Below are 13971 nucleotides of genomic sequence, written 5' to 3'. Positions count from 1 at the left end.
ATCTTCTGGGAAAGGCCTGTGGCCTCAGATTTTCTAGCCTCCCGGCCACTCAGAGCCACAGAGAATGTGCACGGTGGAAAGAATGTCTCCTCACCTGAACTAAGGGCAGTGGGAGGGCTGCCTCTTCTCTAGAGTCTCCTGCTTAAAACACTGACTTTAATACTTTCCTTTCGAAATGGCTGCCCCATCTGGGACTACTCTGCCCAGCCACTGTTCCCGCAGCTGGAAGCCTTCCTCCCCCACCCATTTTCCTTCCTCTCACAGCCGAGACCTGATCATTTCCTGCCGTCAGACCCCGGGCATAGTGTAGGGCACCCGCCCTGCGGTGAACCCTGGGCCTTCGGCCTGTCCTGCAGTCCAGGAGCTCTGACTGGGCTTTCCCAGCTCTCTTCAGCTGCTTCCTGGGGCCTTGAGGTCCTGTTTTCTGTAATGTCACTTGTGACAGGAAGTCCCTGTTCCCACTGCTTAAGGTCACAGTTAGGACTCAGACCCTTGGGGGCTTGATGCAGAAGTGCTTGGCACTTAGCACACTTTGACTTGTGTTTATTTTTCAACTTCTAAACATGTGCTCCCTAATAAAACCAAACAAATCACCCCCCCCCCCAGGGCTGGAACTTTTTGTCTCATTTAGATGTTGGGGTAGCCTGAGAACCTAACTTATTACAGTATGTCTGAGAAAAGCATTCTGAGTTGCAAACACTAGACTTAATAAATGAAGGTTTATAGTACAATCTGTATTATAGGACTACCTGTATTTTTATACTTATTAATAGGGTTACCATTAATAATTACCACTAAGCAATAAACTTACTTAATAAACCATTTCTATAAAGCATTAACACAGTCCTTAGCATGTAGTAAACAACCTTCAATAAATGTTAGCTGCTGCTATCTCCATCACCATCACCATGAGCATTTTTATGATGGAAAGAGCCACAATTGCTTATGTATCTATGCTCATATAAATGGTCCATTTAAAAACTCCATGAAGCCTGTAATTTCCAAAGAGGTAGAGGTATGGTTTACTACTGCTGATAGAACACTCGGCAATGCTAGGAGTCTACCCAAAAGGTGTGATAGACCCGTCCCAAGTCAGCTTATCCTTTGGTTAGACACATAATATGAACAATCTCAAACTGTTAACAGTGAAGTTAAGTGTAGAGTGTCTGCCCACGGTGGAAGTGAAGTTTGTTCATTTGCTCATTCATTCACTAAGCAAACATATATTGAGCACTTACACTGTGTGCCAGGCTTTGTGCTGTTGAGAAAAGATTGCTGTAGATACTCTAGGAGGCTTCACCGTGTAGCCGGGGTTTTTCAATAGGGAGGCGACCAGAGGGTGGTAAGTCCAGGAGGATCAGAGACAGCCTTAGAATTGTGACAGGATGTCCTGCGGTCATATGCAAGGAAATTGTTTTGTCTTTACTTCCAAATCTTAAAGCGCTGTTGTAAAAATAAACAAAACCAAACTCCTGCAGGCCCTTTGATCCTAAATAACTGACTCTATTTGAGCTAATTCACCAGTCTGCTGATAAAAGTAGGAATCATCACAGGGTGTTGATAAAGCAGCTTAATCCAGGCAGCTGGGCTCTGAATGCACTTTGGCCTGGCGTACTCCCATTTAGCAGGCTTGCAGTCTGGGCTACTAGGATTTAATAGGGAACAGAGGGGTCAGTGCACATGGCCCTGTTCTCAAGGACACAAGCCAGTGTTAGGTCAACAGTGGGGCAGTGTGAGTGGCCCAGTGACCTGTTGCAAGGGGATCCCATATGGCTCAGCGTCTTTAAATTATAAGTGGCTCTTTGTAGAAGCTATGTAGGGTGAGTATTGCTTCTTTCTTTGGTCATTTTCTTCCTGCTGTTTTGCAAAGATGTTTGCAAAAGGCTTTTCCTACTTTTTTTCCCCCAAGCTGGTTTTCTTTCCTACAGGTTAAATTTAATTCTGCAATCGTAGCATAGCTTCCCATGCTGGTACTTTCCCTGGGCTGCTTACCTGAAGGTTTTCCATTGCTGCAGAAGAACTAAGTCAAGTCAGCCTCTCTGGACCATCTTGAACAGATGTTATAAACTTTAAGGATCAAATTCTCTGCTTGACTTTATAATTGTGTTTTTGTTCTGTAGGTTTTGTCCTGCATCTTTTCTGCATTAACCATTTTGTTGATCATCCCCACACCCCACCACCCAACAAATGTTGTTCATTTGGAAAGTATACTTAAAGGTTCAAAGGAATTTAATGAGATAGGAATTCTTTCCTGAACAATTCATCTTTGTTAAAAAGAAAGGATACATTATCTCCAAATTATATAGATTTACTGTTAGCTGTCTAAAAAGTATCTGAGAGTTTTTTTCATTATCTTCCTGAGTTTTTTCCCCTTCTCTGTAGAGTGATTTAGCAGTTTATTTCCCCTGATAAACAGCATTCTTGTAATTTACCAAAATATCAACATACTTCAATAAAAATCTTTGTGGACTGGAAAACTTTCCGTTGATCCTGGGGAGGGCAGTGTGTGTTTTAACTCTCAATAGATAGCCCCAGCTATGCCTGGCCTCCTTCAAAGTATTTTGGTCTCTCATTTCAGCCACAATTACAAGTTCATCCGAAAATGATGACCGGAGTGGCTCCAGTTTGGAATGGAATAAAGATGGAAGCCTAAGGTTAGGGGTTCAGAAGGGAGTGCTTCCTGATCGCAGGGCAGATAACTGCTCCCCAGTGGCAGAAGAGGAGACCACTGGGTCAGCGGAGAGCGTGCTGCCCAAAGCGGAACCCGCAGCTGGAGATGGTCCAGTCCCTTATTCTCAGAGCTCCAGCTCACTAATAATGCCACGGCCCAACTCAGTTGCAGGTAAGGCCACGCCTCTCCCTGGAAGGGTTCTCTCACTGAGACTCAGGTGTCCTGTGTTCACTGTCTTCATGTGGGAATGTAATCCAGACACAAGCCAGCTTTGTGATCTTGGATCAGGCAATGACCTTTTTTAGGCCTCAGTTTACCCATCTGTAAACACAGTAAGATTGTACTTAATGGTCTAAGTGATCTTTCTGCTCTGGAATTCTTTAAATCTATGATTTGAACTATGTGGCTCTTTGTGTATGAGGGAAGAAAGTATAAGAACTCTCCCCTTGGGTTTTGTTGTTTTAAACGTGAGTACCTTCATGACTTTTTATTATATATTGGTAAATGGGAGTTATTGTTTAGAGTGAGTTTGTTAATATCAGCTCAAAGAATTTTGAATCCAGCTTTCAAACTTATTTTTTGTGTAATTGAGGCCCATCCTACAGACCAGAGGTCAAACTTCCATACAGTTTAGTTACAGTGGAGGTCACAGCTTAAAACATAAGCAGTGGAAGTGAGAGCTCTGGATCAAAGAAATGAAAATAGCAAGACAGATGCCTTAGCAAAAGGCAGCTGCTGGAATTAAGCAGAGAGAACAAATACCGGTCGCTGTTGATAGTTGGACTGGTCAGTAGGTGGCTGTCAGGCAAGGAGAGTGCAGTCGGCCCTCCAGATCTGAGGGTTCTGCATCTGTGGATTCAGCCAACCACAGATTGAAAATATTCAAGAAAAAAATAACAATACAACAATAAAAATAATACAAATTTAAAAGTACACTGTACCAACTATTTACATTGTATCATAAGTAATCTAGAGATGATTTTAAGTATATAGGAGGATATGCGTAGGTGATAAGCAAGCATGACCCCATTTTATATAAGGGACTTGAGCATCCGAAGATTTTGGTATCCTGGAAGCCCGCTGGGGTTGGGGGGGGCGGGTACCGGCACCAGTCTCAAGTGGATACCGAGCGAGCCAAGGCTATGGTTTGGGATGGGTGGGGAAAGACCTCTTTGCATCTGAGCCATGGTGCCTATTTTTAAGGTCTTGCGTTTCTAAGCTTCAGGCTCTTGGGCTGAATTTAAAAGAGGAACTCGTTATAGTCACTCTTTGTTATCAGTGTAGCACTTAAAATCTCTCTTCTACTAATGCATGGACCCAGATTCTCTCTTGCTACATCAGAGGATTTCTCTGTAATTTATATTAGGCTTTTAGGATGTGGTGGGTCACTCTGGCTGTTGTTGGGTGTTTTACAATGGAACTCTGAAGTGGCTGATAAATAAATGTCCCTAATGGAAAAGTTCTGAGGCACAACTCTAATTCACTTTCAAAGGAAGTTAAAATGGCCTTGTTCCAAAGGAGTGATTTGGCATGTCTGTTCCTGGAGAACGTTATGTGTATTGACTGATGGCTCTTCCACAAGCTTGTGGTCCTCCCTCTACTGCTTCACCACCTATAACATAATATGTTGCACCCAAGACGTTTTAAACCGTATTTACCTAGTTGTGATGAATGGGTCATTTGTATTATCCCAGAACTTGATAGCTTTTCAAAAATAGCAAACTTTAACAAAATAGCAAACTTGCATTCAATTTAATCAAGCTATTTTAAAATTAGGAAACATTAATACATTAATTTTAAGTGTTAAAAGCATCCCGTTTGGGGTTATATTTTCTGCTTGATGTTCTTTTGTGTGGTCTCCTGCCAGGTGAAGTGACAGTGGGTGTGACCTGAGCGTTTCCAGGAGACTGCTGTGATTACAGAGCAGAGCTTCTGATTTCTGCCGTGCTCATTCATTAGCTTCCGCGTATGCCCTTGAGCTAGACCTCCTGTGGAACTGGGAGGGTTTTACCTTTGGATTTGAGCGAGTCTACCTGGCCTAATGGGTTTGCTCATTTCTTCTGTGCTGCATATTTTTAAAGCTAAATGCATATTTGAAAGGAAATAGGCAAATGCCTTACCTCACAGTATCTGTTAACAAGCTAGCAGTCTGGAAGATTCTTCATGACCCACCTTCCTGCCCCTAAAGCTTGAACCTCAGTTAAGAGGGAATGGCAGTATTTTTCAAGCATCATTGAAAAGCATAAGATTGAGGTTGTGTAGACTATATGCAGCGCTGTTTATTCAAACTCCTGGGCTAAAGCAATCCTCCTGCTTCAGCCTCCCGAGTAGCTGGGACTACAGGCATGCGCCACCATGCCGGCTAATTTTTCTATATATATTTTTAGCTGTCCATATAATTTCTTTGTATTTTTAGTAGAGATGGGGTCTCACTCTTGCTCAGGCAGGTTTCGAGCTCCTGAGCTCAAACAATCCGCCCGCCTTGGCCTCCCAGACTGCTAGGATTACAGGCGTGAGCCACCGCGCCCAGCCCGTAGATTTTCTTTGTAAAGATATTTGTTAGGATGGGATTGATTTGGAAAGCCGTATATCACATCAAAACGTATGATATGGACACCTTTTTTCCTTTATTGAAAAACAGAATATGAAGCCTTTAAAAGTATTTTAGATCACCTAGAATTTGGGTAATGTGTTCTACTATTTTTTACTACGTTTTTTTCCCTTTCAAAATACTTTGAATAGATTACAGAACACTGTTTAATTTTCCAGGAAACCAACAAACACAGTTACTGTCTAATTTTCTTGAAATTCTAACTGGTAATTTCCCTGGACTTATTGGCATTTACCTTTCATAGGTTAGTCCACAATTTTAGCAGATGTTCCTCTTTGTTCAGCTTAGAGAACTCACCCCACTCCCTCCCATCCCCCCCCCCAAAAAACAAACTTTTTCTCAGCATTTTGAAATGTGCTTCTTACCCAGATATTAGGCACAGTATGTGTGTGTGCAATAAGTGTATAATTAATTTAATTGTAGAGATGTTAGCAGTAAGTTTATTGCAGCATGAAATTATTGCTTTAACTCTGATTTCTCTTGGCTCTGAAGAGTGTTTAGGATTTTGAAAGCATTTATCATTAAATACCGAACGTGAGTCTGACTCTTGCACAGGTAACGTCTGAGAATCTGCTTTAGACATGCCCAAGGAGGCAGAATGGCCCATGTCATCTGCTCGGTGGGGAACAACACCTGGACGCATAGTTAAGCTGCTGAAGCTTCCCTGCTCCTGCTTGCTGATGTCTCTGTCGCTGGAGAGGAGAGGGTAGAAAGTGAAGGTAGCTGGTGGCTTGGGGCCCTGCTGTAACTTTCGGCTGAATCATGTTTGAAACTGAGAATCAGCCAAGAGCTACAAAGGTTGCTGAGGCTGCTCTGGTGACTGAAAATCTGAAAACAGAAGCATTTAAAATGTCAACATCTCCTGCATCTGTGTCAGAGGAGGCATTTTTGCAATCCTTTCTTTGGAATGTCCTTTATAGTTGTGTAGTTTTAATCCTTTCAGTTGTCACAAAACTATGAATCGAATGTTATATCTTAAGGGGTCGGGAAGAGGGGAAATAGGAAACCCTTTTGAGACTCTGAGCATCTTTGTATTCTTGAGGGCCAAGGCAACACGTCAGATGTTCACGCTATCCAGCTCTGAAATGAGTTATGGGTTGTGGCTGTGGCTGCCCACCCCTTCTCCGTGGGCCGTGATGGGCGCACTCACCATGAGGCATGCGAGGAGAAGGGGTCAGAGTCCCGCGGCTTGGGCAGAACCCTTGAAATAGGTTCCAAGCTGTGTTACTACTGTTGGGAGATGGGGGGGGGGGGGGGCGGCCAGGATTGTGGGGGAGCAGATGCAGTCCTGTTAGCCCTCCAGGAAGTTTCACATCCATCCTGGTTATGAAGGACCTGGAGTGAAGCTAGAGGCTGCTGTTGGATTACCATACGTCAGGTCCATTTGGAAGTCCTGCATAAGGAATTATCTGAGTCTTTCTAATGGGAGAGAATTGTGTGGTAGCTGCATAGAGTGTTCACTTAAACATGTACACGGTGTATATAGGCTGTGGATATATACCAAAAGGATATAGAAGCAAAGATGTAAACTGTTGTGAAGTCAGGGTTTCAGATGTTTCTCTGCTGGCTGGGAAGGTGAGTAGGTAGGGCACATGTTTGGTTGTCCTTTGGGGGATGCAGCAAGAGGGGATATGCCATCGCGGAGTCAGGCTGGAGCCACCCAGGTGCTTGTTAAATGAAAGGATGAGAGGGATTGATGTGGACCGTATGGAAGAGGAAGATGGAAACCTTAGGAGGGGAAATAGGAAAAGGGCTCGGGTCAGACTAATGGTGCCAGTCAACAGCTAGATGCTGGGTCAGAGCCTGTAGGGTAGCCAGAGGGCTTTCAGAGAACAGATGGCCCAACTTGACTTCTCTCTTGCAGCTTGGTCCCACTAAAGATTTAATCAGTCCTGAAAAGCCTTTGCCCTTGCAGCGTGACTCCCACTAGCCACTCATTTGCCCTCAAATCATGTATATGTTTTATTACCCTGGAAGATAATCATATGTCTAAGATCAGCAATATTTTATGTTGGACCACATAAGCCACAAACCAAATTAGGTTAATTCTATTTAAATTTTTCTCATCATGACCGAGGATGTATGTATAAAACAAGAGGAGGGGTTTTTGAAGGCAAAAACATGTACTGTGTATATGTGCTTCTAAGGTTTGCTGAGAATCAGAGAATACACACAAGAATCCAACTTGTGTGTATGTCAAAATAGATCCTTAATGCTTTTTAACAGGCACCCACGCAGTGAGTCTTACTGATTTGGTCAGAGGTGAACATTTGTAGGATTTTAAGAAATATATACATATATACACCTAGATAATATATAATATATAATACATTTACATATCTACATATATTTAAAGCTTAGGGATATGTTATAACTATTACAGCCGAGAGCTTTTAGTGTTCTGAGTACTATGGAATTATACATGCAGAATCTGCTCATTTAATTAACAAGGTTGGAATTCCAAATAGCAGAAAGCTTCCCAGAGCTGCAGAGAAGAATCTAGTACCATGCCACATGTTTGCAGTAAGTACTGAAGCTGTGCTGTGTGACATCTGATTGTCAGATTTCTTCATAAAACAATTTATAGTAAAATCTGTCTCTTTCCAGAAATAACGGAGAATTCTGGCAGTCATATCAACATAACTTTGATTTAAGAATAAGGAGCATTTGGATTTTTCCACTTTTCAATTAAGAATATTGCCAGAAAAATAAACTGGGGCAAACAAAACCAAAATCCACCTTTAAGTAAATTTTGTTGAAAGCCTAAATCTGATTGCTTAGTAATTTATGACTTGTAGTAGCTTAGGTATTTCATTAAACTCAACTTCGAAGAGACTAAACTTCAATTTAATATTACAGCAACAAGCTCAACCAAATTGGAAGATCTGAGTTATTTAGATGGGCAGAGAAATGCTCCTCTACGAACATCGATTAGATTACCGTGGCACAATACGGCTGGAGGTAGGGCACAGGAAGCTAAAGGTATTTATCCCTGCATCCACTGTGGTAATGGCTGTGACGAGCTTATTCACTAAACACTGAAAGTCTGTGATAACCAGCGTTTAAACCAGCTGTTGTCAAAACATGATGGAAAGTGTGAGGTGTGCCAGGAGGCCATCCTTAACAGTTTTGAGCTTCTTCCTTAAAATATGTGCTTAACTTGCTTCTGGAATTGAAAAATATTTCTACAGTTATTTTGAAGTGAGGGGTAGTTTAACACTCAGTAGATTTTTTGTTGTTGTTGTTACAACAAAGAATCAGCATTGTTTCAGTTCCTTGGACTGAATCAACCATGTCCTGTGTCCACCTGTAACATGCAGTTGTGCGCACAGCAGCCTCACCACGTGGGCAAAGCATCATCATGCCCAGATGAGAGCTGTTACAATCTCTAGAGAAAACATATTTCTATTTTACCCATATAGTAGGGAAGAAACGTGTCTTAAATACGGTTTCAGATCCATCAGTGAGACATGGTTTGGCCCCTTGCATTGCTTTCTCTAATCCTCTGTGTGTCTGCCTTGAGCATGAGAATAACTCAGAGGCATGAAAGGACTCGAAAGTCATTTTAATAGGATACTTTGTAGGACCAATAGTGTATGATAAATGAGATATTACAGAAGTATGAATAGAGCCAGATTGGAAATACTTACAGATCCCTTGTGGGGTAAAACTGGAGGTTGTACTAAGAGTAACACACAAGCAATGACATATGGAGTTTCTTAGCGTATAAAATTAAGACATTCTTCTAGAATAATGGTCGGGTTTTTTTTTGTTTTTTTTTGTTTTTTTTTTTAGCACGATTTGCTCCCTACAAGCCACAAGACATTCTGTTGAAACCCCTGTTGTTCGAAGTACCGAGCATAACGACAGACTCTGTGTTTGTGGGAAGAGATTGGCTCTTTCACCAGATAGAAGAAAACTTGAGGAACACAGAACTGGCAGAAAATAGAGGAGCAGTGGTTGTTGGAAATGTGGGATTTGGGAAGACGGCGATCATTTCCAAGTTGGTAGCACTGAGCTGCCACGGAAGCCGCATGAGGCAAATTGCTTCCAACAGCCCCAGTTCGTCACCTAAAGGTACGTCCACATTTAATTTCTTGTCTAGTTTATTAATATAAGATAGATGGAGGAAATTGCTGTTTGGATAGACAGAAATTACCGATTTTCCTCAAGTTGTTCCAACTACTATATTAGGTTTGCAATCATATGTTAAGTGAATTATTTGAATACTTCATCTGTCATAGTGTGTATTTGGCTCTACTCTGGGGTGAGGCCAGTGCTTCCTGACGTCCTCCTGAGCTGCAGCCCCTCTCTCCCTCTCTATACAGGCAGAGGTGGGGCCGTGAGGCCTGATCAAGTCCCCTGAGGAATTCTTGGTCCTAAGACCAAGGGGCTGGACTCTGGGCAGAATAAGCCAGATGGAGTCTACTGTAGAATTCTTTTGTACCCTGTTCACCACAGCCTTTGCACTCTATATTGGATTTACTAAAACTATAAAGACTATTTAGATATGGCATAGAGTAGCCAAATATTTGACTATTCACTGCTTATTTCATATGCAGTAACCCCATTAAAAAGAGAATGTCTAAACATGGTGAATAAGAACAGGTGAGCCATATGAGATTTTTTTTTTTAACCCAAAAGAATTTAATAAAGGAAACTGGAAACAGTGGTTCACCAGGGAGGGGAAACTGGGTGGGGGACTTGTGCTTTCATTTGGACCTTTGAATTTTGGACCATGTTCACTCTTTACCTGTTAAAATACTCTCTAGGGCTAATCAAGAAATACATTCAGTATCCCACCCTACTCCTGTGCTGATGCAAACATGAAATGGGTCTTTTCTCTGCAGCTTCGGACCCCGCCCAGGACCTTCCTTTCACTCCATTGCTTTCACCGAGCTCTTCTACAAGTGCTTCCAGCATGGCGAAAACTCCTCCTGGGGCTGGGTCTGGTACTCCTGAAACCCAGAGGCCAAGAGAGGATGCGGTGAAATACCTCGCTTCTAAGGTAATCTTTTCGTGTTTTATGGGAGCCTTCCAGATAGAGAGAGAGGGGGAGAGAAAGATTTTCTAGTTTGGTTTCTGAGAAGTGAAGAGGAAAAGGAATCTTAAAACAGAGACAGCTGCCTAATGCTTTTGATAAAATTGTGATAAAGTACAAAAGATGTGAAAGAAAATAAATATCTATCTTAAGACATTGGCAGTGGACCTCTTATACAATGGATTCAGAGAGTTCCTCAAAGCATCAGAAGACATCTGTGTACTCACCACAAATCCATCCTTATAAGCACGCACTTTCCTTAATTTGATGTGTGAGCAGGAGATTGGGAGCTTTTAACCAGACCCAGACCTCTTCTGCCTGCGCTCTGTTGCCTGGGGCCCTTGACTCCTGCAGCCTTCCGTCAGAGGTTTCTTTTTTTTTTTTTTTTTTTGGAGACAGAGTGTCGCTTTGTTGCCCTGGCTAGAGTGAGTGCTGTGGCGTCAGCCTAGCTCACAGCAACCTCAAACTCCTTCCGTCAGAGGTTTCTTGTGAAGTTGTAAAAGACACTTTGGCTGACTTTCCTTTCCTAAATTCCTGGTCAAGGTCCTTCTGAAATTTTCCTTCTGCTCGGTATCCATCACTGGTTTATAAGCCACCCTCCTGCATTAAAGCAGTTGTATCTCTTGCCCTGGGCGAGCCATGCAGGTCTCCCTTGGCAACCGTGGTGTGAGTTGGTGGAGCTGGAGAACCACCAGAGATGGGCAGCGATGAGATGCACCTTGTGAGGAGACCCCTGGGGCTGGGGCAGGTGCAGGGGAACTGACGCCAGTACTGCTCTGCCCTGATACTCAGGCACACATAATCACACGCACAGCTGGAGCAAAGCACTACAAAACTATGCTTATTCTTTTATCCCATAATACACTCTGGTAATTTAAATTCACTTTGTCATATTTTTTTTTAAACTCTGTGGCTCCAAATTGATTTTATGACCACTGTTGGGTTGGCAAGCCGCTTTTGTCAAACACTGTGCAAGACTGTGGTACTGAATGTCTCACGGTGGTTTGCACAAGCTCACAGAGTCCTCACCTGTGTCCCTGCTCATCTCGGTCCAGGTGAGAGTTGAAGAGCAGTCAGCTTTCCTCTGGGTGTGGATGACAGATTTAATCTAAACCAGGAGTCTCCTGGCAGTTGCAGGCTGGCCTGAGGAAAGCTGCCACACGTAGACTCTTGCCCCTTGCTTTTGAAGAGTCTGCAGCCCTGGGGGCTAATCCCAGATCTTTGATTGACTCCTTGTCAGCCTGGCAAGACATTTGCCCACAGTGTCGGCTGTCCTCAGCCAGGAGCTGTGGCTGGTGGTTCTGGTCCCCCTCCCTGCAGGGGCTGGGATGGCCGTGACTCAGACACTTCTGGAAAACATACAACTCTTCACACAAGTGTGTTTGCTCCTTTTTTGCCTTCCTTGCCTTGTACTTACATTCCTCCTTTCCTCCTCATTTGGGGAAGTATTGGATTTTTCACTTACCTACAGCACACCTCCCATTCATTCCCAAGACTTCTGCGTCTGACCCTTTCCTTGAGTCCCTCTTAACCAGTAACCTGCAGCCGCTGCAGGTCCCTGTGAGGGGACCACTCCTCATCCTCTCGGTCCTTGGGCAGCTCCTCTCTCCTCCTACTTGTCTCTTCACATGAAAGGCAGAAATTTGCTAATTTCTGATTTCCATTCTTCAGATAATGTCCCCGTTGAACTCCACAGTGTCCCTTGACAAAATGTGGGTATAGGGAGCCGGGCTGAGGGCTTGAGCCCGGCTGCCAGTGGGGAAGAACAGCTGTGACTCTACAGCCCGGTTTCAGAGCCACCAACTTTATCTTCCACCTTTTGGGCCCAGCAAAAGGATTTCCTAAAGAGGTGCTGCTGCTCTTGAGATCAGAAATGTGATCTCTGTGTGAAGATGCACTTTTTTTCCCCCGCAAGAGACAGGGTTTCACTCTGTCACCCAGGCTGGAGGGCAGTGGCACAATCATAGCCCACTGCAGCCTTCAACTCCTGGGCTCAAACGATCCTCCTCCCACCTCAGCCTTCCAAGTAGCTAGGACTACAGGTGTGTGTGCCACCACGCCTGGCCTAGATGGTAGCTTTTAATGTCGAGGACATTGGGATGGCTTGGAATTGCTTTTTAAGCCGAGATAGGCTCTAGGTTTTATGAATGACTTTATTAATTTAGTACAGTGTACTAAACTGGTGCTGATTTTTGTGCTAATCAAGATGGATTTGTGGATGCAGTCAAAGGTCTGCAAAGCACACAGATGAAGGATGAATGGATTGATTAAGCTACCTAGGGACTTGGTCTTGGGGAATAGAAGCAACGTATCCTGTTATCTCAGCGAGCGGGCAGAGTTGTGCTCCTGCTTGAGATCATAGAAGGAGCTGTGTGAAGAGAGTGAGGTGACGCTGACGGCTCTGCTTCCCCCGTAGGTGGTGGCCTACCACTACTGCCAGGCCGATAACACGTACACGTGCCTGGTGCCCGAGTTCGTGCACAGCATCGCGGCTTTGCTCTGCCGGTCCCACCAGCTGGCCGCCTACAGAGACCTTCTGATAAAGGAGCCCCAGCTGCAGAGCATGCTGAGCCTCCGATCCTGTGTGCAGGACCCAGTGGCAGCTTTCAAGAGGGGAGTGCTGGAGCCGCTCACAAGCCTGAGAAACGGTACCTCTGAGCAGCCACCCAAAGCCCCTCTCTCAGTAGTGGTGCGGGACACCCAGGCGGACCTCAGAAGGAGGGTGGTCAGCTCAGCCCTGGGGTAGCAGTGAGGAGGGGGAGGAAGGATGTGGAAGCATCAGTGCCCATCTGGTCCCCTTCCTCAGATCTCCCCGAGGTCCCTCCTTATTACCCCCCACCAATGGTGTAGTGTTAAATGAAGCATCCCTGATAAGAAAGAACTCCACTCTTGAACAGTTCCAAAGTAGCCAACTGGTAACTGCAGCTCTTAAGATGATTTGCACCCTTAGAAGACTATTGCCTGTGTATCTTGTACTCTGAGATATCGGGGACTAAGTGGATTATTTGGGAGAGTTTTCCAGCATATGTTTTTTTCATGGCCTCCGCTCAGTTGAGTTGAAACCTAAAGTCATTTCTAAAGGTTTCCATTTGGTTTTTTTGCCCCTGGATATTCTGTAATGTAGGGGATGTCAATGACATTGTGGGCCCTTCAGTTTTCTGTCCTTTCTCCCCTTTGCTCCTTACCTTTTGAGCTAGTTTGTTTACCTGCCCACACAGCACTTCCACCAGAAGGTACTAGAGAGAGAGAGATTGAAACAGATGTCATTTCTTCTCCCTTCTCTGGGCTGAAAGTTGGCACTAATAAAGGGACTATTAGCTTTATTAGGCTGATGGGAAAGAGCCCTGTCGTGGGGTCCGTGAAGCAGAGCTCTCCCCACCATGTGGTTGTGTGGCTTGTGGCCTGGGCCAGTGAGCCCTAGGGGGGTGGGCGGAGGGCCAGTTTGCCTTACCTGGAATCCACTGCGGAGTTCTAAGGGGGGACCTAGCGTCTTTTCCAGGTCTGGTCTCTGTACGTGTTAGCTGTCTTTGCTGCCACCCATCCTGTGACGGTGGTGTATGAAGCACTGACTGCGTTACGTACGTGGCCGGCGTTCTGCTGATGTGTGGACTGCAGCATGTTTCTGTTCTGTGAGAACTGGTTTCTTTT

General features: G+C 44.3%; 1 protein-coding gene across 4 annotated transcripts in view; it reads left to right on the top strand.

The window, feature by feature from the left end:
• Window positions 1-13971, top strand: part of TANC1 (tetratricopeptide repeat, ankyrin repeat and coiled-coil containing 1) — a 222291-nt gene that overhangs the window by 157960 nt on the left and 50360 nt on the right. The window contains exons 8-12 of one of the 4 annotated variants that reach the window (XM_069497105.1): window positions 2579-2842; window positions 8142-8243; window positions 9078-9359; window positions 10133-10290; window positions 12740-12971. In XM_069497105.1, the coding sequence (XP_069353206.1) occupies window positions 2579-2842; window positions 8142-8243; window positions 9078-9359; window positions 10133-10290; window positions 12740-12971 (1038 nt within the window). Of the gene's footprint in view, window positions 1-2578; window positions 2843-8141; window positions 8265-9077; window positions 9360-10132; window positions 10291-12739; window positions 12972-13971 lie in introns of all 4 variants that reach the window. The other 3 variants (XM_069497022.1, XM_069497146.1, XM_069497197.1) reach the window with 3 other exon arrangements.

This window comes from Eulemur rufifrons, chromosome 1 (assembly GCF_041146395.1).
Source record: "Eulemur rufifrons isolate Redbay chromosome 1, OSU_ERuf_1, whole genome shotgun sequence".
In the NCBI taxonomy this organism is placed as follows: Eukaryota; Metazoa; Chordata; class Mammalia; order Primates; family Lemuridae; genus Eulemur; species Eulemur rufifrons.
Note: the sequence above shows the minus strand (reverse complement) of the source record. Positions and strands in the feature narration are given on the sequence as shown.